The sequence below is a fragment of the Pimephales promelas genome, chromosome 18, assembly GCF_988280905.1.
Source record: "Pimephales promelas chromosome 18, fPimPro1.hap1.1, whole genome shotgun sequence".
Taxonomy (NCBI): Eukaryota; Metazoa; Chordata; class Actinopteri; order Cypriniformes; family Leuciscidae; genus Pimephales; species Pimephales promelas.
The window spans coordinates 33,095,495-33,120,394 of NC_142786.1; the positions used below are offsets into that span (position 1 = coordinate 33,095,495).

The 24,900-nt window shown below is 36.1% G+C and overlaps 2 protein-coding genes across 2 annotated transcripts; both read left to right on the forward strand.

Annotated features, from left to right (window-relative positions):
• Positions 1–2,431: 2,431 nt before the first annotated feature.
• Positions 2,432–17,101, forward strand: pdik1l (PDLIM1 interacting kinase 1 like). Its single transcript, XM_039652027.2, has 3 exons — positions 2,432–2,616; positions 4,495–4,794; positions 10,272–17,101. The coding sequence occupies exons 2-3, from the start codon at positions 4,510–4,512 to the stop codon at positions 11,010–11,012; spliced, it is 1,026 nt and encodes a 341-aa protein (XP_039507961.1). The 5' UTR covers positions 2,432–2,616; positions 4,495–4,509; the 3' UTR covers positions 11,013–17,101.
• Positions 17,102–17,604: 503 nt separating this feature from the next.
• ppp1r8a (protein phosphatase 1, regulatory subunit 8a) lies at positions 17,605–23,783 on the forward strand. Its single transcript, XM_039651381.2, has 7 exons — positions 17,605–17,706; positions 18,223–18,283; positions 18,798–18,951; positions 19,032–19,249; positions 20,515–20,659; positions 21,114–21,178; positions 22,807–23,783. Exons 1-7 carry the CDS (start codon positions 17,657–17,659, stop codon positions 23,170–23,172), a joined length of 1,059 nt encoding a protein of 352 aa, XP_039507315.1. The 5' UTR covers positions 17,605–17,656; the 3' UTR covers positions 23,173–23,783.
• The last annotated feature ends 1,117 nt before the right edge of the window (positions 23,784–24,900 follow it).

Consider the following 24,900-nt stretch of genomic DNA (forward strand, 5'->3'; position numbering starts at 1 on the left):
TCTGATTGAATCTTAGTTCATGCCATTTATTGTATATTACATTATCATTTCAATATTTTTATTGTATTGTTTTTTTAACCTTTATTTAAAGTGAGAACAAGACGTAACTTGTTTCAAATCTATACAAATCTACCTCAGGGTGTGTTGAAATGTATTAAATGGACATTGTTACTGGAACATTGTCTATTTAAGTGTGTGTGTGTGTTTGCGTGTGTGCTCTTTAGTTTTATTTTTCTAATGTATTTAATTTTGGAGATGTGAGTTTCAGTCAAAAGTGTTTGAATGTTTGGTTCAGACCAATTCACAAGAGAACAACTAATATTGCTCAAGTAAAATCTTTTTTTTAGATTGTCAACTCAGGAATGTGTGTTAATTATTTCTTGTTTGTTTCTAATGAAGAGGATAATCAATGTTGGTGACCTTGATTTTTTGATTGTTATCATGATTATAATTATTACTGATGCTCAGGGTTCAATCCTGCACAGATACGAAGCCCTATACATGTCTAGTTCTCGTTGCAGGTGGTAGACTGTGGTTAAGACTGTGTGTTTGCCGTGCTTTTGATAAAGACTAATATGTTTTTGTTCCAGTGACCAAAGAATGTAGCCACATTGAATATGGCAAACGAATAGCGTGGAGCTCGGTTTATGGAGAGATATCCATGTTAATTGGTTTCAGAGAGAACTATTTTATTTTCAATTTATCTAAGCATGCAAAGAATGTTGTGCCCAAAAAAATGTGTTTTCAGTGTTGACAACTGCTTTCTAGTGAATAAATATCTTTTTAAGGTTATGCTGGTATTTTGTTACTTTCACAAGCGGTTTGATGGTGTTGGATTTTAAAATATAAGCCCCTCCCCATCCATAATAAAACCTTTATTTGTCCTATATATTTTTTTTATCATAACATCATTTTGGTAATTTAGGCACAATATGCCATCTATCCATTCTAGAATTTTATTTAAACTGTCCCTTTTAAACTTTTTGAGCTGACAAAGACAAAATTGTCAAAATAAGAAACCCGTTATATTTTGCCAAACGCACATGGCACCCTTTAGAATTAGCGTCAAATGAGATGCAGATATATATGGGCCAGAAGGCGCCTCCTAGTGGTCTAACCGTAACCCTACCCCAGACCTAAACCTACGCTAAAGGGTGCCATGTGCATTGGATGTTTACGCTTTGGCAAAAGCGTCAGTATATGAGAATGCGTTGAAATACAATGTTTACAGAGCAGATGTTTATTCTTCTTCACTCTCAGAAAAAAGGTACGAAAGCTGTCACTGGGGCTGTACCTTTTCAAAAGGTACACTTTTGTCCATTTTAGGTACTAATATGTACATTTTATGTGCTAATATGTAAATTTTTGGTGTTAATATGTACATTCTAGGTGCTAATATGTACATTTTATGTGCTAATATGTACATTTCCGGTGCTAATATGTACATTTCAGGTACTAATATGTACATTTTTAAGTGTTGATATGTTCATTTTAGGTACTAATATGTACATTTTAAGTGTTGATATGTACATTTCAGGTACTAATATGTAAATTTTAAGTGTTGATATGTTCATTTTAGGTGCTAATATGTACATTTTAAATGTTGAATGTTCATTTCAGCTACTAACATGTACATTTTAAGTGTTATGTACATTCCCCGGTGCTAATATGTACATTTCAGGTACTAATATGTACATTTTAAGTGTTAATATGTTCATTTTAGGTGCTAATATGTACATTTTAAGTGTTGATATGTTCATTTTAGGTGCTAATATGTACATTTCAGGTGCTAATGTGTACATTTCAGGTACTAATATGTACATTTTAAGTGTTGATTTGTACATTCTAGGTGCTAATATGTACATTTTAGGTGCTAATATACATTTCCGGTGCTAATATGTACATTTCAGGTACTAATATGTACATTTTAAGTGTTGATTTGTACATTTTAGGTGCTAATATACCATTAAGGTACCAATATGAACTCTTAAGGTACAAAAGTGTACCTTTTGAAAAGGTACAGCCCCAGTGACAGCTTTTGTACATTTTTTTCTGAGAGTGTTGGAGATTTGTTCTTGAACTTAAAAGTTTACAATATTAATTTTTACTCAGCTTTCTATGGGGCGCTATTGTGTCACATGTTTTGAAGGGGGACAAAATCATATCACATTTCATTTTTCTGTCTTTAAAGGAGTTTTAGATAATATTTAGCCTATGTGTGCCAATAGTCATTTTTTTTTTAATGATCCATATGTTGCTGTCTGTAAAAGTTGTCTCGTGTTATCCCCCTTGTTTTTATTAGATAGTTTTAGACCATCATCGAAACATTCTGAACATTATATTTTAGAGAGAGAGAGAGAGAGGGCGGTGTTTCTCCCTTTCGCTACACTGCCCAAATTTATAAGACAGGCAATTGGGTGCGCGCATGAGAAATCTTCGACGCGGGCGCTACATTGAGCGCGAGTGCGCTCACGGGCACGCGCTCACGGACATACACAAAAAAGAGAAAGGGAGAGAGAGTCGAGGAGTGTGTGCGGCGGTCAAGCGCTTATAATGGCTGCCAGGAAAAGCAGAGCTGAGGAAAATCAGTTACATTGGGAATAAGGTCGTGCACAGGTAAATGTTTCTTGTGTTCGTGTGTGTGTATGTGTAGTAGGACTCTTTGTCTGAGCATGTGTGTTGGGCTGCTACGCAGGTGCATGTGCTGCTATTGGAAGGGTTTTGCATTGAAATACACCTTTGCTGTTACTGTCACAGCATCATATTAGCACCGTGCATATGTTGTCTCGTGTGACGGGCAGCTGCGGTGTGTAATAACACGCTAGACCGCGAGATCCAGCTGGAGAGGAAAAAACAGCGGCGCTGTGGCCGAAACAGACAAAACCGACAGGCCTGTTAAGCACATGACTGCATTACAAACACAACAAACGATTGTATTCTCAAGATTTCTGCTCATGTGCTTCACTGTCCTCGGTCAAATCGTGAAACAGGGAGTGCGTTGGCTTTGCCCTTTGATCGCTGTTTCCTCATGTCAAACTGCTTCCGCACACACACGCGCGCACACGTGTTGGCAGCGCTGTCGAGTCTGTTTACCACACACTAATGGCGTGTTTTTTAAATGTTTCTGGTCACTTCGATACTGTTCGTGAATTCGATTTAGAGAAACTGACATGCTAAAGATAAAACGTGTTATGAGCGATGGCTTAATTTGTGGAACTTGTATGTATTTTTAACTAACAAAAAAACAACCCCAGCTTTATAGAGTTTTAGGATAGTTCACTGTGAAATTAATTTTTGATATGTTTTATCTTACCTCAAGGGCATCCAAGTTGTAGGTGTCTTTGTTTCCACAGTATTTTTAATGTTGACATTTTTCAACCCGTTGTTGTCTATCAGTCATACACTGGGGGTCCACCAAAGAGAAGTCCAAATTAAACATGATTTAATGACTCGTAAATGTAAGTAACGTTACACATTGATGGCCTAAGACACGAAACGAGCGGTTTGTGTGAGAAAACCAACAGTATTTATATCGTTTTTACCTCTTGTGATCAAAGCCATGACAAAATGATCTGACGGCACGGGCGCTTCGGTCTGCGCATGTGCTGGAAGTTATCGCTTGCGCGCCTACGTCACTCTTTGTTTATACAGAAGTTCTACCTGTCACTAAACATATTTAGAAATACGGGAAACCGCAATGGAAGACGATTTCGGTATATCTAAATATGTTTAGTAAAAGGTAAAACTTCCGAAATCTCCGTGTAAATATTGAGTGAGGTCACGCAAGCGATCACTTCCGGCGTAACATTGAACTGATTCAGTTCGGTTCAGTTGGACATTGAACAACTGATTCAGATCACTTGGATTACACGAGGTAAAAAACGATATAAATACTGTTCGTTTTATCACACAAACTGCTTGTTTCGTGTCTTAGGCCATCAATGTGTACAGGCTTACAGTACAGGGTTGGAACAAAATGAGGGTGAGTAGATTGACTGAATCTTCATTTTTGGGTGAACTAACCCTTTATCTCCCGCTCCACTGTCGAATTTTAGTAAATGTCAACAACACAGAAAAGAAAATTGCACTTACACATTGATACACATATCTGTATTTTGTTTTATTTGAGAACGAAATGGCAAGTCTCTCCAAACATTTTAAACTTATAATACTATGTTGATTTATTTACCTTGTTACCATTTCCTGGCAATAAACAGTTTTTCTGTCTTCATAATCTAGAGAAACTGTCATGTGGCAAATAAGTTTTGGTTCTTTCAGCGTGAGATAAAGCCAACTGTTGTATTATCTTAAAGAGCCAGACTATTGACGAATATTTCATTATGTAGCTTCTGGCCAAACACCACCCAATTAACAGCAAGAAGCTGGCATCTGAGTCTTAATATCTTACAAAAAGTTAGGTTTGTCATTATTAGCGGCTTTAGCGTCTCCATTCATGGTATATTGTATGTTGTGGCTTTCTTCCACACAACACAGGTGAGGAAGAGGAGGATGGTGAGCAGTCAAGCCAAGTACGAGCTGATCCAGGAGGTGGGCAGGGGCAGTTACGGTGTGGTATACGAGGCAGCTGTACGGCAGACCGGCGCTCGTGTGGCTGTGAAGAAGATTCGCTGTCACTCCCCGGAGAACGTAGAGCTGGCCTTGAGGGAATTCTGGGCCCTGAGCAGCATCCAGAGCCAGCATCCCAACGTCATCCACCTGGAGGAATGCGTTCTCCAGAGAGACGGCCTCGCCCAGAGAATGAGTCACGGCTCCAGCTCCTCGCTCTATCTGGAGGTGTGTTTCCGACCTGCAAATCAATTTTAGGTTCATATTGTTTGCTAGAGTAAAATTGAAAAACTTGATAATGCAAACCAGTTCATTTATATATTTAGTACTAACTATTCATCATACCCGGCATTGATGGTACTCAATAAATGGGAACGATTACTGAAATTTTGATTAGACGTAAATCATTTATTATCTGTGTATTGCTGCTCAGTGCCCACAGTATCCTCTCAGGAAACAGGAAGTGACTAATTCAGCTGAGCTGATTGTAGTTTTTGGTTTATTAAAACCGTCATATGACGGCGGTGTTAGAACACTATGTAAACATAATACAATGTCTGCATTTGTGATTTCACAACACCATTTTCAACTGAAAACGGAAAACTTTGTTTACATGACAGTGGCGTTTTGGAGGACTGTAGACGTAAACTTTTGAAAACTGATTTCAAAGTGCAAGTTTTTTTGAAAACTATATCATTATCTCTGTGAATTAGTGCATGATGTCATGTGCATGCATATCACATGTTAAGTCTATAGGCACATAAGTTTTTCTTTACGAAGTGACATCGCCAACTACTGGCCCAACGGGGATCGTTTTTACAATGTTGTCTGTATGCCTGTATTTGTTTAAATGAATCACAGCCTTTTTTGCTAATCAGTTTAAATTAAATTGCAATATTGATTTTATTGCGATGCCATGCAGGCCAATTTTCTATGCTATTTATTAGGGATGGGCAACAATTAATCGCGATTAATCGCATCCAAAATAAAAGTTTGTTTACATAATATATGTGTTTGTAGTGTGTGTGTATAAGTAATTTCTATATATAAATACCCACACATGCATGTATATATTTAAGAAAAATGTGTTAATAATATATCAAATATTTATATATATTATTAATTGTGAATAAATATAAATAAAATATATACATGCACATATTTCTTATCAAATATTTCTATATAATATTAATTGTGAATAAATATATATAAAATATATACATGCACATATTTCTTAAATAAAAATGTGTTATTAATATATCAAATATTTCTATATAATATTAATTGTGAATAATTATATATATAAATATATACATTGCACATATTTCTTAAATATATACATGCATGTGTGGGTATTTATATATACAAATTAATTATACACACTACACACACATATATTATGTAAACACAAACTTTTATTTTGGATGCGATTAATCCCTACTATTTATGAAGCGTGGCTATAATTAATGCTTGCCTCATTTATCATTGATTTATTGTACTTGTACTATACTTTTTTTGGTGTGACTAATACATTACCCGTCATTCTTTTTTCCATTATTATACAAATGCATAAAGCATCAATTAATAACTTTAATACGCATCATTTGCTCTTCACTATGTTATTTTAGTGCTAAAATTCCTGTTTGTCAGTAATTGAAAATGAGAAAACGAAACATGAAGTTGCCCCTTGCATCTATTTTATTCTGAAAATCGCACGTAATTACTACTCCTGTAAGCAGGAAGTTCACTTGAAGGAGCATATCCCCTGTATAATTTAGTGTTTGTGATAGACACTGGCCAGACATGTTTCTTAAGATATGGACCGTAAGCGGAGCAATTGACACATTCAACAAATAAATAGCATTTCATAGTCTTCACTAACAATGCTGTACAGATCTTACTGTTCTGGTAGTACAGCATGCTAAAAGCTGGTAAAAAAAAGTTGTCTCCATCCTGCAAAAAAAAAAAAAGGCCACAAAACTACCTCCCAGAGGATTATTTTGATGATGAATAATATGCAAAAGGAGCAGGAATGCAAACTACTTGGACTACTCTACAAAGGAGACAGCACTCTATAACACAAGTGGATGATTATAGTATCGTATGCCATTTTGTGTTGGGTCAAGTTGCATAAAGACGTGAGGATGTTGTGTCTGGGTGGAAATAAGCCAGAGTGCAGCTCAGTAAGAGGTTGTTATTGCTAGCCTTTGAGATGTGGTTGATTAGCACTCTTGCTGCTATAATTGTGAGCCTGCAGAGAGCCGTTTGTCTGCTGACCTCTGTTTGCACATCTTCTGACGATGGGGAAACGTGGTTCAGATAGACACAGAAATCCACAAAAAGTACTTCGATTATCGATATTATCGGCCGATATTAGACATTTTCCAAACTATCGGTATCGGCTGTTATAATTGCCGTTGGCCGATAAATGAATATTTCAGTGCATTTGTTTAGACTTAAACATTAGTGAATCTTCAGTAAGTCTGCAGTTTGATTAATGATTCTGCTTAATGTTAACTGAATTTAGTGTTGTGCTTCTGTAAAACAGAGCTAAAGTTAAAACACAAATCCAATGTGGAGTTTATCAGGGGAAGGATGTGGTTGAATTTACGATCACATGACTTGCATGGACAGAGCTGCTGTTTTTGTTCTTCAGATTGAAGATGTTCTCTGATTGGTTCCTTGTTGCAGACGGGTTCATCGGTTGGTGCACTGTTTTGCAATGTCCTGCAAGATGAAGAAAACAGCTGCCTTGTGTTGCTGGTTGTGTAATTGATCATCCAGTCATTATGAAACTACTGTGATGTCACTCTTGTTAAATATCTAATACAGCATATATTTCTCGTTTTTGTGCAAGATGATGCATTATCTATGCAGATAAGTTATGAATAAACTTTCACTTTTAACTTCAGTACTGCAAAGGAATGTTATCGAATTTAAATATGATTAATGTGCTGTTTTTGTGCTTATCCTACATCCCATTCACTTGCAGTTTTTATCTTCCTCCGAAAAATCTACAATATTTTTTTTTTTACAAAGATGCGATAATGTTGGATTGAAAATGATGTGCATGGACAGGACACTAATAAACATGTACTTTTAGTTAAATTAATTATTTCCACGTTCTAAAATGACCTCTTTTGTAACTGTTGGCAAAGACAAAGCGCAGTAAATTTAATGATTCTCTCTGTTGATAATTATACACTTGTGTGATAAACGCTAGCATTGCATAGCATAAATTGTCCTCCACTACTTGACAGGAGGCTGTCAAACATTAATAAAAGAATTTTTTTTTTTTCATACATCAACTTCAACACCAACATGATTCGAGTTGGAAGGAATATATTCTACATCTAAATTTGGATGGGACACGTCATTAGCATAACAACATGCTAGCATCAAACTCAATAGCAGCTCATTAAGTTTTGGATCAGAGCTTTTGTCTCTGTTGAAGTGTTTGTGTTTTGATGGATGTTGATGTGGATGGATGGGATTTATATTCACTGTTGGAAAGCGAGTTGTTATTTAGCTTAAGATTTCATCCATGAAGTTTGGCTTCTATCCCGTAACATGTTTAGTTTTATCCTACTAAACTTTGCCGTGAGTGTCCTCGGCAAGCAGGCAATACTAGAACGTGATGAAATGGCTGGAAGTTTAATTAAGAAAAACTAAAACTCTTATCAAAACAAAAATTCTACTGTTCTTATCTATGTTATAGTTATTATTATTAATATGAATACTGCCTCTACTTCTACTACAATTCTATCACAACTACCAGGAATATCTCAATATTGCAATATATCCCATTGCTTAAAACATACCAATATACTTGCATACATGTTTTTCTTTTCCTTTTTTCTTTTCTTTTGCTTACTTTTGTTCTGCCTACCTTGTATGTACTCCATCTACGTCTTTCTCTCTTTTGTATGTATACGCAATTCACTGATCTCTTATTTTTGTATAAATTAATATGTTTTGTTAACTTGCAAGAAAAAAAAACCTTATTCCACAACTTTTCTTTTAAAGACATGAATGATTCCTCAAATCATGCGGCTAATTGTTGAGAGGTGTGCTATTACTTTTCTAAGCAATTGAACTTATGATTTTCCCTTGGTGACAATAACAGGTGTGATCCTAATTTTTATTTATTATAAATGTTATTTCACTGTCTTCCATAAAGTTTTGTCTATCCATTTATGGCGTTTTTTTTTTTTTTTAATTTGGGATAGTTTTGAATTTATTTACTTCAAAAAGTGCCATATTTTCTATGTAAATTATGCTTATTTTTATGTTTTATTTTTTTTAATTGTTTTAACTACATTAAAATATCATTCCAATAAGTTCTTAGAGCTAAACCCTAAAGATGAAGTGACTTCGCCGTCACCTGGTGTCTTATTTTGGCTTATTTTAGAATGCTCTAAATGACAGTTTTTCCCATTCATTTCTATGAGTGCCCATTTTTTTTTACCCAAATACAAGATTAAGGAGTTTGTTTTTCACCCACTTAACATTGTAGAATTGAGTCAAAATAAAATTGAGTGTGTTCAGGAGGCAAACTTAGGAAAAGTAGCCAAGTCTTGCACCACTCAGATCAAGGGAAGTATTTTTTTTTTAAATAAATCAAAACTATTTTGCCAACATTTGTCCAGAATATATTTATTTTGTGAATTGATTAACTATTCTGTACTATTATTATTATTATTGACCATCAACCACACTACTTCATTGTCATTTAGTAGAACTGGCCGTTAAAAATTCAACCACAAGTGCCATTGGATTGCAAATATATACACAAAGTAAACCTTTACACCCTTCAACTCCAAAGAGTTCTAACCTTAAAGGGTTAGTTCAACCAAAAATGAAAATTCTGTCAGTATTTACTCACCCTCATGTTGTTCCAACCCCGTAAGACCTTCGTTCATCTTCGCAACACAAATTAAGATATTTAAGATATTAAGATCTCTCCATAGGCTTCTTGAGGGAATGACTCTTGCTGGCATCGAAAAGTCATTAAAGACATCGTTAAAATAGTCCAAATGACTACAGTGGCTCAATTTTTAAATCAAACGACGAGAACACTTTTGTGCGCAAAAACAACAAAAATAGCGACTTTATTTCAACTATTCACTTCCTTCTCCATGGGCCTGTAGTCAGTTAACGTAGTGTGATTGCGTAAAGCTACGTCACACGTAGGCTCACTATTGGCCGACGCTGGTCATGTGTGTGATGCGTGTGACGTACAATAACAGAAGCTTACGCTATTAAACTAGTAACCTGACTCGCGCAGAGGGAGAAATAAACCAATAGTTGAAATAAAGTCGTTATTTTTGTTGTTTTTTGCGCACAAAAGTGTTCTCGTCGTTTGATAAAGTTAAGATTGAGTCACTTGGACTATTTTAACGATGTCTTTAATGACTTTTCGAGTGTCATTCCCTCAAGAAGCCTATGGACTAGTATGCAGGAGCGATCTTAATATCTTAAATATCTTAATTTGTGTTTCGAAGATGAACGAAGGTCTTATGGGGTTGGAACAACATGAGGGTGAGTAAATACTGACAGAATTTTCATTTTTGGCTGAACTAACCCTTTAACAAGCTCATCCGCTTCTAGTTTACAGACAGGTGGGATAAACTGGGATCCTAAAATCTGCAGAATAGAGTTGAAGAGTCCTGTTTCACACAACTTTTGTTTTTCTTTTCATTCAGTTGGTGGAGACCTCCTTGAAAGGTGAGATCACGTTCGACCCCCGATGCGCCTACTACCTGTGGTTCGTCATGGACTTCTGCGACGGTGGAGACATGAACGCCTATCTACTGTCCCGCAAACCCAGCCGCAAGACCAACACCAGCTTCATGCTGCAACTGGGCAGCGCTCTGGCCTTCCTGCATCGCAACCAGATCATCCACCGAGACCTCAAACCGGACAACATCCTCATCTCGCAGGGCCGCACGCCGGCCGGATCCCCCGAACCCACCCTGAAGGTGGCCGACTTTGGCCTCAGCAAGGTCTGCTCCTGTTCGGGCCTGAACCCCGAAGAACCGGCCAGCGTCAACAAGTGTTTCTTGTCCACCGCTTGTGGAACGGACTTCTACATGGCCCCTGAGGTCTGGGAGGGCCACTACACCGCGAAGGCTGACATTTTTGCTTTGGGAGTGATCATATGGGCCATGGTGGAGCGGATAACGTTTGTGGATGTAGAGACTCAGAAGGAGCTTTTAGGGAGCTACGTCCAGCAGGGGGAGGACATCGTTCCCCTCGGGGAGGCTCTGCTGGAGAACCCCAAGATGGAGCTCTTGATCCCGGCCCGGAAGAAAAGCATGAACGCTGGCATGAAGCAGCTGATTCGGGAGATGCTGTCGGCCAATCCGCAGGAGCGACCCGACGCGGTTGAACTGGAGCTCAGGCTGGTTCGGATCGCATGCAGGGAGCTCGATTGGGATACGTGAAAGGAAAGCGTCTCGGACGTGGGGTAAACACGCTCTGAGCTTGGTGAACGTAAACACATGTTGTTTGGCCCTGTCCCAAATGGCACGCTGGGTGTTGTGGTCTACGCTCTGAAGTGTACTCTAGGGTTTCCCAGTTGTCAATTCAGATTGTTGGTCCCAGATTTTGGTTAGCTCACAATGTTGTAGACGATTACCTGACATTATCCATGCTGCACAGAAATATCGGGCAGGGTGAGAGTGCCGTTTGGGACAGGATTGAGTCTTTAGGGGGCGATTGCACTGCTGGGCCTCCAGTACAACATTCATTGATGGAAAAACAGCCTTTACAATGTTCAATACTTATTACTGACTCATGTTCACAAGCACATTGGGACTTAGTCTTGATGGGTTTCATTAATGGAAAAACATCATAGATAAACACAGAATTCCCTGAACATTCCCAGGACTAAAACACCAGATTATGGCTGGGCGATATAAATTAGTTAAATATTTTGGCTTGATGAAATATTCAGTATCTTCCTTTTGATGGTTTTTTGGTTTGTATTTTCTTTGGAAGTGGTTTACTGACTTGGTCATAAAGGGATACTCCACTTTTTATGGAAATAGGCTCATTTTTACCACTCTCCCAGAGTTAAAAAGTTGAGTTTTACCGTTTTTTTTTAAATCCATTCAGCCGATTTTCTGATATTTAGAAGAATGTCATTAACCAAACAGTTTCTGGTCCCATTGACTTTCATAGTAGGAAAAAATTATACGGTAAAACTCAACACTTTAATTCTGGGGGAGTGGTAAAATGAGCTTATTTCCATAAAAAAAAGTGGAGTATCACTTTAAGGAATCGTAGTTGCATTAAAATTACGTTTGCTTATTTTGTCACCAACACCAAAATAGTGAACATTCAGTTATCGTCCAGCCCTATTGTAGATTTAATATAGCACAGCAAAAATACTCATTACTACTGGTGCTAATTCAACTCGTAATGCAAAGCGGAAAACATGCAGCAAATAACGGCTTCTTTAACGGCCATCTTGATTTTTTTTAAAGTCAATTTAGCAGTGTTTTTTTTCTGTAATTCGCAAACAAAGGGACTTCAGGGAGTTGTATTTGTATCTTTTCTACAAAAAACAAAAAAACAAAAAACTTAAAAGGCAATAGTTTCAAAAGTAGTCTATCAAAAGACAAATTATTCTGTAGTATTATTAATCATCCTGCTGGAAATTTGAATAATCAGTTTTAATGAAAAACAAAAACAACGAACATCGAGTTGATATGAATATATACAGAGTGGAAACTAAACGATTTAAGAAAGCTCTGTACTCTATGTGTGAAGGATCTATTTCAGAAGAGCAGATGTGAAGTGGTTCGACACAATTTCTTGAATTGAGGATCCCTGGACTGTGGATCAGATTTAAAAAGGGGAACGCTGGCACTTTCCACACACGGTTATTAATGGGAAAGAATAATGGTCAGTGAAAAACATTAAATCAGCTTTTTGGAGGTTTTATTATTTATTTTTGCAGTCTCTGAGAGTTTGAATTTGAGTGATAATCATTAAATAAACTTAATTGAATGCATTATAATAAATGAATAAAAATACACCAGCAAAAAAAAAGTTTCACCAGCAGGTTCTAGTTGTCTAGTTTATTGTGTTCAATAACAGGGCCGAATGGTTGACCTTGACGAATACGCTAAAATTTGTGTAAAAATAGAATGAGATTTACGTCACCACACCAAGTCAAACTTAAGAGGATGTTTTTGATTCTAATCCTACATTAAATGATTTCCAATTTCTTTAAAGTAACACCATTTGTACCCTATTTGTGGAAATACCACCTGCTCTTTCAGTCAGAATGGATATAATTACTCTAGATCTGAGGATTCGCTTAAAGGGATAGTTCACTTTGAAATAAATTTTTGATATGTTTTATCTTACCTCAAGGGCATCCAAGATGTAGATGGAGTATTTTCAATGTTGACATTTTTCAGTCAAACCGTTGTTGTCTATCCACCAAAGAGCAGCACAGAGAAGTCCAAATTAAACATGATTTAATGACTCGTAAATGTAAGTACACACTGATGGCCTAAGACACGAAACGAGCGGTTTGTGTGAGAAAACCAACAGTATTTTTATCGTTTTTACCTCGTGTAATCATAGTGATCTGAATCAGTTGTTCAATGTCCAACTAAACCTAACTGAATCAGTTCAATGTTACGCCGGAAGTGATCGCTTGCGTGTGACGTCACTCAATATTTACACGGAGATTTCGGAAGTTTTACCTTTTACTAAACGTATTTAGATATACCGAAATCGTCTTCCATTGCGGTTTCCCGTATATCTAAATATGTTTAGTGAAAGGCAAAACTTCCCAAATCTCTGTATAAACAAAGAATGACGTCGGCGCGCAAGCCATCACTTCCAGACCGAAGCGCCCGTGCCGTCAGATCATTTTGTCATGGCTGTGATTACAAGAGGTAAAACGATATAAATACTGTTGTTTTTCTCACACAAACCGCTCGTTTCGTGTCTTAGGCCATCAGTGTGTACTTACATTCACGAGTCATTAAATCATGTTTAATTTGGACTTCTCTGTGCTGCTCTTTGGTGGACCCCCTTAGCCTCCAGTGTATGACTGATAGACAACAACGGTTTGACTGAAAAATGTCAAATACTCCATCTACATCTTGGATGCCCTTAAGGTAAGATAAAACATATCAAAAATTAATTTCAAAGTGAACTATCCCTTTAAGTAGAGATCCTTGATCAACAGTCTCGATTAAAAAAAAACAGAGAACCTCATGTATTCGCACGAGAGAGTTACGCATTACAACAACGCATGCAATTCCTCTCTCACCTTCAGGGAAATGCGTACAGGGAGTGTGAACGGATAAAAACGTTGATGCCAACACACACACACACACACACAACCATAAGCCTCTGTGAGTCGGGGATCTCACATCTTTGACGCATGATACCAGCGGGCTGAATTTGATCTCCACTTTACTGTGTCATTTCTGCCTGGATTCCCAGAGTGCCGAATCTTACCGGTAATCCCCTCCGCTACGCTCATGACAGACTAACGCTAAGCCTGTTACGTTTCCGAGGTATTACGCTAAGACGGCATTCTCTGGGACAGAAACTGCCATTCAGGTCAACATTTTGTACAATTTTACTGGCAATTCACACATGTCCTCTGTCCCTTTAAACACAACACATGTTTTTCCTCAGTGACCAAGTGTAGATCCATATTTTGTCCTTGTCAAAAGCGGCCGTGATGTAAATGACAGAACCAGCTACATCATCCCTCTCAAAGTGTTTTCTTTTTCCTTTTGTGGAAGCTTCTCTTCCAACTGTGGTGTTACGCTATAATCCACATTATCACAAGAATAAAGGATAAAGGGATTATTTTCACAGAGCCGCTACTTCTTAATCACCCAAATATTGTTTAATATTCCTTTTTCTTGTAGATTAGCATAATTTATGCCTTATTTGTAAATCCTATTGCCCTTATGAGCACTTGATTCGGCCGTGTGATTCCTGGAGATCTCTCGAAGGACAGAGCGATGAGCCTGATGAGCACCTAGGCCTAGTTGTGTTGGTTTGAAACGAATCTTTGTCATGTTGAATTGAATCTTTATCATGTTGCTGTTTGTCAGTATCAATAAGAGTGATCAACTTGTCCAATGAAAGCGATGTGTTGTCAACTTAAAGGGATTGTTCACCCAAAAATGAAAAGTTGTTCCAAACCTGAATGAGTTTTTTTTTTTTTTTTTATTCTGTTGAACGCAAAAGAAGATATTTTAAACAATTTTGGTAACCAGACACTTATTGACTTCCATTGTAGGCAAATAATACTATGGAAGTCAATGGGTGCCGTCAACTGTCTGGTTAGCAACGCTCTTCATAATATCTTGGTTTGTGTTCAACAGAAGAACAACTTGTACACGTAGGGTGAACTATCCCTTTAAACAAGAATTAAAGGAGCTGTAAAGCCGACATGCAGATGAATGTCACTGGAATGTAAACTCGTGGCCCGATAGGAACATTGTGGGAAAAGAGCAAAATAAATGTGTGGTGTTCTCTTATGCTATTTTCATGTGTCCCAAACCTGATTTGGATGAGTGTGAACAGCAGAAATCCCAATTTTCTTCCCTTTAATTATCTGAGCCACTTTTGTATTATTCATATATCGTTTTATTGACCTGTGTATGGTTCATCTTCTGGGAAAAAATACAATATTTTTTTTTAATAAAAGCTTAGCCAGTTCTGTGCTCCATTGACAGCTACGCCACTTTAATACCTCAAATCTTTCACAAAGAGATATTAAACCCAAATAGCTACTATATCCAAATTGAGTGGTTAAACCCAAATTTCCAAGAGACACGATCCATTTATTTGATGATTGAATTCAGGCTTTTACCAACGTGCGGCATAACGTGAATAAATGCCTACATTTAAACTGTTCATCATATACAGTGATTGTGTTTCCTTGGAAAAATTGGACTACTCAATTCATTTGGATTAGTTTTACGGTCTATTTAACTTTTTGAAGCGGTCAGTGGATGGAGCGAAATCTCTCAGATTTCATTACACGAATCTTAATTTGTGTTTAGATTAACAAAAGAGTTTGGAACGACATGAGGGTGAGTAATTAATTAATTAACCCTTTTAAAATGTATTCATTTGACAAAATCTCAAATAATCGTGTGCCCTTAAATGCTGATTTCAGTTCTCTGAGCCATTTTTGTGACTTTTAAAATGACTTTTAATCAACTGGCAATTCAGGTGATTTTTTTTTTAATGGGTATATTAACAAAGTTCTCCTATCCTAATCACAGCAACTGCTAGCATGTTTCACTAACGCTCGACTTTAAATGTGTTTCTGCACATTCATAAAGTCAGCCGAGCCGACTTTCATTTATGGTTCAAAAGTTTGGGGCGTTAAGATTATCTTATTTGATCAAAAATTCTGTGAAAACAGTAATATTTTGAAATATTACAATTAAAAATAACTTTTCTGTTTTAATATTAATATGTAATTTATTCTATGAGACAGTAAGCTGCTTTGCTGCTCAAGAAACATTTCTTATCGATAATGAAATCAGTTGTTGATTAATGTTTATTAATGTCTCTCAGGATTTTTGATGGATAGAATATTTAACAGAACAACATTTTAAAAGTCTTTACTGTCACTAATGTTTAATAAAAAGGAAGAAAATCTTATGGACCCCAACTTTTGACCATAGTGGAATTTCATAAAAGAAAAGAATATGATGTTATAATCATAATGCCTGTTTTCCACACACAGGTCAATTTAAGATTAACGTGTGATATGGGACACATTTGGCAACAGCCCGATTGGATCAGAACTTTGATTTTGTGTGTTTTATCCTGCGGCGTGAACGGACTTGAAGACAATTAATCACTCCAAACGTGTTTCATGGATGTTACTTTAACCTGACATGAGTTTGTCTAATACAATATGACCCACAATAATTTTCACTTAAGTTTTTTTTCTCTCTCTCCTGTACATACTGTACATGAACGTCTTAGCCTGAAATGCACAGATAACTTCCTGATGGTTTTATGTGATTGAAATGATTGGTGAGTTTATATTGTGGGCTGGGCTGTCCATCATTGGGTGTTACAAGTGATTTCATGCCCTTCTCTCTGTTTCTGGTTTTCTGTGCCGTTTCAGTGTGTCTATATGATCTGATATACTGATATATGAAGGGGTGAACGTCTTGTGTGTTAACTGGGAGCACAACTGTATTTAAATTTTGTAAAAAAATAAAATAAAAAATAAATAAAACTTGTTTCAAACAAGCACTACGAACTATTTCCCACAGTGCCCTGCTCACAAGCCTCCGACAGCCTGACCTGATTACGAACAACTACTGGGAACATGATGGTGTTGCACTGTGACTTGAAAAGTGCTTTTATTTTCTTTCTTTTTTTTTTTTCACAGACACTTTGTGTTCTTGTAAAGTATTTTGAGATAAAAAGAATTTCATGAGAGGGGATCTTCTAAGTGAATGTGTAATTTATTGTTGGGGTTGGCTTTATTAATAAAACTTTTACTTGAATCATGTTTTATTGAAGTATTTATTTATTGAGAAAGGCCGAGAAAGTCTATGTGTTGGCCAAGATTAACGACCCGTTTATAAAGTGGACGGTCATTAGCTTTTTGCCAGCGAGTACTCACAGAAATTTACTATAGAAATTATATGTTCTAAAGCGTCTTTGGCATACAATATCACAGATAGCAGAAAATATAACAGAATATTAATTTTCTTTTTTTTAATATAAATCATAATACGTGAAAAATTCTGGTAACACTTTAGGGTCAATTATCACTAGTTGTTTTTTAGCGCACATGCTATATAGGCTACATGTATATTACAAGGATATTGTCTGTTTATTTTTACCTATAAAACACATTAATGCCTTATTCAGCACAACCAAATGACAAGAACACGAAAATACTCAATGTCGCCCTGCAGTAAAACAGTTAAGTCAATGATTACAATAAACTTCATTACACCATGTAAAGAAAACACACACCATAAGGTATCGAACGAACTACAAATCCCACAATCCTTAGCGACATCCTGTAATTACCCAGTATTCCCCGCGACTGTGCAAAATGGCGGTGAATGCAAGCACAAACACAGCTGCCTTTGACTGCCCGTCATGGTGAGATGAAAGACTAATTACATGATTATTGCAATTAAAACCAGTTGTTTGTGGAGCGGATGAGTAAATTTTGACTGCATAAATAAAAACAATGCAACTCATGATAATAGGCGCGGACAGTACCTCAATAAGTTACACAGCAGCATATCAAACCACTCAGCATGAATGACTATTAAAATATTTGAACTCTTTTATGTCTGATTTATGGTATATATAAATAAATTCAGGGATGTGATCTAGTGATGCATTGGCGGTTCCGGTGTTTAGTGTTGAATAAGTTCATAGGTCGCATCAAGCATTAATATTATATTAAATAATATAAATAATAATATTATATTAATATAACATCAAGCAAACTTTAATATTATAATATATTAAGATGTACAGTACATCAATCTTCCAAATAAATGGAGCATATGTAAGTTAAATGAAACTGTTAATATGAAAGTTCAAAGAGATTAGAGAATGAATGAATTTTGTCCCATTAATTGTTTATTAAACTAAATTTAACACCAGGGCAGGAAAACCTCCACCTGGACTCCATCTGGATGTGGTTAAAGGAGACAAATTAGTCGAGGTAAGTCTGAGTATTATGGAAATTATTATTATTGACGTGGTGGGCTTGTTTCCACATTATACATATGTATTCTGCTGATTTAGTACGTTTTGGAAAACAAGCGTCAAACACTTTTGAAAAAAAGTCAGGTGTTAAACTTCTGGTTAAAAGTTTAGTTCTTCCAAATATAAAAATTCTGTCATCATTTATTCTTTCGTGTTGTTTCAAAACTGTATATAACTCACTTTTCTTCTGTGAATCATGAAAGAAGACATTTTGAGAAAACTGTGTGGTTACCAACATGCTTCAAAATATCTTATTTTGTGTTCCACAGAAGAAAGTAAATAAATCTGGTTTGGAATGACAAGAAGGTGAGTAAATGATGACAGATTTTATATATACATTTTTGAAATTGGCAATCTGAACTTTTATTTGAAGATAAATGAAGGTCGACCCCATAATTTTGTGTCAAACCCATTTGAATATTGTTGGTGTCTTAATAACCCAGACTATACGTCCTTCTTGTCATCTGCAGAAGTTGATTATTGACGAGAAAAAGTTTTATCTGTTTGGGAGGAACCCAGACCAATGTGATTTTACGATAGACCACCAGTCATGCTCACGTGTCCATGCTGCGCTGGTCTACCACAGACACCTGAAGAGGGTCTTTCTCATCGACCTTGGCAGCAGTGAGTGCAGAAGACACACATGCAACACATTATCAACAGAATTGTTTCGTTTTCATTGTATCTTGATTGATCCTTTTTAGCCCATGGCACATTTCTGGGCAGAATTCGCCTTGAGCCCAACAAACCTCAGCAGGTGCCCATCGACTCCACCATGTCGTTTGGGGCGTCCACGCGAGTTTACACCCTGAGAGAGAAGCCTCAGACACAGAGCAGCTCGACCGCTGGAGACAGTAAAGGAGTGGAGGACGAGGAGCTGAAGGGATTGCTGGGACTGCCAGAGGAAGAGACAGAGCTCGAGGTGTGTGTGTGTCAGCTGACCTCATGGTAAATGATGCTCTTTAGTGGTCAGACTGTTATTAGGTCTGTGTTCAGGTTTTCACTGGAACTGTGGCGCGATTCAAAACTCAGGCGCATATTTGTTAAAAAAAATAGTATTTTTAGGGCTGTCAAACGATTAAACGTGATTAATCGCATCCAAAATAAAAGTTTGTGTTCACATAATAAATGTGGGTGCACTGTGTGTAAATGCTTGCATATATTTAATATATTATTTAAAAATATATTATTTATTATTAAATATTTAAATATATTATTTATTATTTTTATTTTATATATGCATGCTTGTATATATTTAAGAAATATTTTCATGTATATAGATTTATATATAATTTATAAATTATATTATATATAAATAATATTTTTTTCTTAAATATACATGCATGTGTGTGTATTTATATATATATGAAGAGTTCAGATGCAAGTGCCATTTGAAATTTTATTATAAAATGATCATTTTTATCAAGCTTGTATATTTAAGTTCAGTAATTTCACTTAAATGGCAATGAAGATTACCTATTAATTGTCATTTAAGTGAAATTACTGAACTTAAATATTCAAGCTTGATAAAAATGGTCATTTTAGAAGAAAATTTCAAATGGCATTTAGAGGCTTTTGCATCTGAACTCTTCATATATATATATATATATATATATAATAATTATACACACAGCGCACCCACATGTATTATGTAAACACAAACTTTTATTTTGGATGTGATTAATTGTTTGACAGCCCTAGTTATTTTTCATATGCATATAATTACATATATCGCTTGTTTCTGCGTCTTCCTCGCACGTGTTTTGATCATGAGTACTCTTTCTGATGACGTGTAATAGCACCCCCTATATGTGACAGGGAAAACACAGAAAGCTGGAAAATTCCATCAATATCGGGAAAGAGTTATATATAGATTTTAAATAAAATGTTTTGTTGTCTGTTCAGAATTGGGATTTCTATTTAAAAAGAAAATTGTTATTCTCGATGTTTTTTCAGAATCATGCAGGTCTAATGTATGGATTGTAAATTCAAAGTACAACATGTCTATACTGATGTGTTGCATGCAAATGAAGATCAAACGGCGTGTCAGTTTAATCAGATATTGTCATGCATGTTAAATATGCTTACACGAAATCCCGCATCTTTCACGTTTGATGCGAAATACAGAAGTGTCACTGGAGTTTCATGTGGTTAATTCCTAGTTTTCTGAATGTTTTTTCCCTCCAGAACCTGACTGAATTCAACACGGCTCATAACAAACGCATTTCTACACTCACCATCGAGGAAGGAAACCTGGAGATCCAGAGACCCAAGAGGAAAAGGAGAAGCTCAAGAGTGTCTTTTAGTGAAGAAGAGGAGATCATAAACCCAGGTACACAAGCAACTTCCCATCGATCGTAAATATAAATGTAATTGTTATTCAAAAGAAAATGTAACTTGCATTCGCAGCCTGACTCGTATGAGTATTCAATGTGCGGCGGCTCGCTGACAGCAACGGTTGGCATTTTGAGGGAATCATTTTGTATCCAATCATTTGGCCGGATCCCATGATTTCCTCAGAAATAAAGCTGGCTACATCCAGTCTGAAAAGTGTTTTTTGCCTGTAATTATGGTGCAGTATATTTAGTAAAATCCTTAGACAAATGGTAATGCCATGTTAAACTTCTTTTGAAGACTTTATTCTCAAAATATTACGACTTTAATGTTTAAATTAAATGATTTTAATTTGTTTTTGGAATGACTTTCCAGTCTTTATATGCTCTCATATATTTCTCATTCTTTGTTCACGTTGGGACTTTTGTTAAAAAGCTCTTCTCTTTGCACAGAGGATGTGGACCCGTCTGTAGGACGCTTCAGAAACATGGTGCAGACAGCTGTCGTTCCCATGAAGGTACGATCATTGACCCTCGTGTTTTAGCTTGTCATCATTGTTTTTAATGGATTTGCGAACAGCCGTTCTCTCAATTCAATTAATGTTGTTTGTTGCATGGCTCACAATCTTGGCTATAATGGCTTCTAAAAGCCTTCCTCATAGTCTGACTCTTCATATCTGACTCCTAATGTAAAGACCTCGGATGCCTTTAGGCCTTTGTCTTTCTCGTGTAGTCCCTACTAGCCGTTTGTTGTAGTTCTTAAAAAGCGTTTTCTGTAAAAGAAAATATCTCTCTTTCCTTTGAGCGTCCTAACTTTGCAGATGTTGTTTATGCTCAAACAGGAACATTACACACTAGCTGAAGTTAACCATCGGTCTTCATTTCCTGTTTACACTTCTGGGTCTATACGACCCCAACAATTCATTGAGTAATTGTACAAAAAATATACATTTTTAATCATACAAATAATATATCATTTTGTTTGTTTACTTCTCATCTATTCATTAACCCTCGGATGGTCTTCAAAAAGTCACAATTTTGGTCTTCAGGGTCTATTGGACCCCAGACAATAAGATTTAATTTTGTAACAGAATATATATATATTTTTATCTCTTTTATTTTATTTTACAAATGATAAGAGAACAGTTTTTAGAGTCTGTATGTATTCCTGTATATTGTATTCCTCTATATGTGTGTGTGTGTGTGTGTGTGTGGGCACGTGTGTGAGCATGATCATTTTGGATTGTGGAAGTTTTTTACATTTTTGGAAGTGTGCCACATGATTTCTGTCTGTGTTCTGCGTTATTTCTGATTTTGATGATGAATTTTGTCTATTTTGAGTCCAATGATAAATATTTATTTATTTATTTATTTATAGATATTTAAAAGATATCATAAATCCTCCAAAAACTGCACAAATGTTGAGTAAAAACATTAATAAACAGTAAAATAATATTTGTAAAAAAAAAACAAAAAAAAACTTTTGTTCTGTTACAAAATTAAATGTTATTTTTTGGGGTCCAATGACCACGACTATTTTTGTCACGCCTACATAAAAACAGATAATATTCCATTTTAATTTTTTTTTTTTTGTACATCTAGAAAGTGTTGAGACCCATAGGAAGTTTCATACCATTTGGAGAAAGAGAACATTTTTTTAATTCAAGCAAAAGTCATTTGGGGTCCAGTAGACCCCGAAGACCATGCTGTGTTTTTGGAGACTTTTGTATCCATATACCACACAATTCCTCAACTAATAAAAAATTAGCTTGCATATGAAATATTATTGTTTTTTATGATACATTGCATTTATTCTCTAGTACTAGGCCTTCATTTCTGTGTAAAAAATTTCAGATTTATGCCGGATTTTTATTTATTTATTTATTTTTTTGACACATGAAGAAAATATATTTAGGTTTTTTTTTTCCACATTTTCCATTCATTTCAATGTGGGGTCATATTGACCCCGAAGACCAGAAGTGTAAACATTTATTTTAAATACCTTCAGAACAACCGAATCAAGCCAAGGGAACCTTTTTTTTATTAAGTAAAAGTCGATTGGGGTCGTATACACCCCATGACCCGATTGAGGGTTAAAAAAAAGTGAAATCAGAATCTTTAAAGATTTATTTCTTCTGCACCACAGAAAAAGAAACTGGAAAGCCACAGCACGCTGGGATTGGACGAAAGCGTAGCACGTCGGTTACAGAACTTCCCCCTCAGTGCTGGTCTCTACGGCGACCTGCCGCCCACCAGTCACGAGCCAGGCGGACAAGGGGGCGGAGGTCAGGGAGGAGGGGCTTCTGCCATCATGGGCGGGATGCCTCTGCCCTTCCCCAACCCCGCGCCGGAGGTGGATCTCTCGCCCACCACAGTGCAGCCTCCCGCCATGTTGAACCCCACCCCTGCTCCTGGACCCTATTCGGCCGAGCCACTCAACGAGCCTCGCAAGAAAAAATATGCCAAGGAGGCGTGGCCTGGCAAAAAGCCCACCCCCTCCCTGCTGATTTAAACACAAACCACATATGACAGAACTTTATACTTGCAACATTTCTGAGGCATACTTCAAATACATAATTCTGTTAGCAGACTAAAGTTGACACTATAAACTCTGATTGCATCTGTCGGGGAGAGGGGATATCAAAAAGAAATATTTAGTTATGATTCTGCCCCATAATTGAAAGGAAAACAAATCCATATTGCATAATTATGACAATTAAATACGCATAATATGCATTATGACATTTTCTTCAGAATAACATTTGTCTTCCCAAATTCACATGAATTAAAATCATCATGTCTGAAATTATTATTATTTAATTATTTAATATAATTTATCAAATGGAAGTACAACAACTTTTTCACATTAGTGAGAAAATGTTCAATTATGGAAGGTCATAATGCAAAGAAATCTTGCTATTTACTTCATGCTAAATCTAATAACCCGGACATGTTTTTTTTTTTTTAAAGGCTTCATGAGGTTTACCTGGCCAACATGTACAACACAACCAGTCAAAAGTTTGGAAAGATTACATTTGCTTTATTTCTTTTGAAAGAAGTCTCTTACCAAGGCTGTATTTATTTGATCAAAAACACATCGAAAGTAGTAACAGTACTGTGAAATATAACAATTAAAACTACGTTTAGTGTATTTGATTAATTAAATTTAGCGTCTTGCTGAGCATTATACATTTCTTTCAAAATATTTCAATTTCTTCCAAACTCACTGGTTGATTGTTTCAGGCTTTCCTGAGATAAATGTCGACCGACTACCGTAGGAAAGCTAGGACCGGATTCAGTAGATGTGGGTATCACTGCGTTTTAACAACAACATGTATTTATTACATACACTCTAAAAATGCTGGGTTGTTTTAACCCAACTTTGGGTCAAATATGGACGAACCCCAAACGTTGGGTTAAAAATGTAATTAAAAAATGTAACCCAATGGCTGGGTTTGTCCATATTAAAACAACCCAGCATTTTTAGTGTAGAATTTGTTTTAAAGCGCTCCGCAAACGTGCCACAGAATTTGCTACTGAACTTTCATGTAAGTTTGCTATTAAAAAGACGTTTTCATATTACGTATTTGAAGTACAAACCAAATGTTACATTAAAACGTTAAGCTATAGGAATTAAGTCCGTTTGAGCACAGTGTTTAATCTATTTCACTGATTGTATTACAACATTTTTTATGAAATGGTTCAGAATACTGAGGCTGTGTATTCAGTGGCTTATAGAGAGAAATACAAAAAGATGAAGACAGAACAGAGCGATTTGTGTCTAAACGCTGGGAGTTGCCTTGTAATGTGAACTGTTTTGTTAAATGTTTTTATATATATTTTTTATATCTGAATGTGATGGACTTGAGTGAAAAGCACAGATGAAAAAGACTAAACATGGAATTCCTGTTATTGTTGGATTATTTGTCTAATAAACAGTATTCCTTGCCCTTAGCATGATAGGTTTTTATTATTTTTTTATTATTATTGTTCAAGGGCCACTATGCAGAATTCAGAAACACTTTTTGTCTATGATTACCAAATAATAGTTATTCATTGGGCAATCGGTCCTACTTTTTAATATCAAATTAGACCAATCTACATTTTTAAGTAACTGACTTAACCCTCTGATGGTCTTCGTTTAGGAGTCACGTCCTGGGTCAGAAGTGACCGGACACCTAAAAATGAAACTTCCTCCATCCCTGTAAAAACCAATACAATTTATTTTTGTTCTATAATA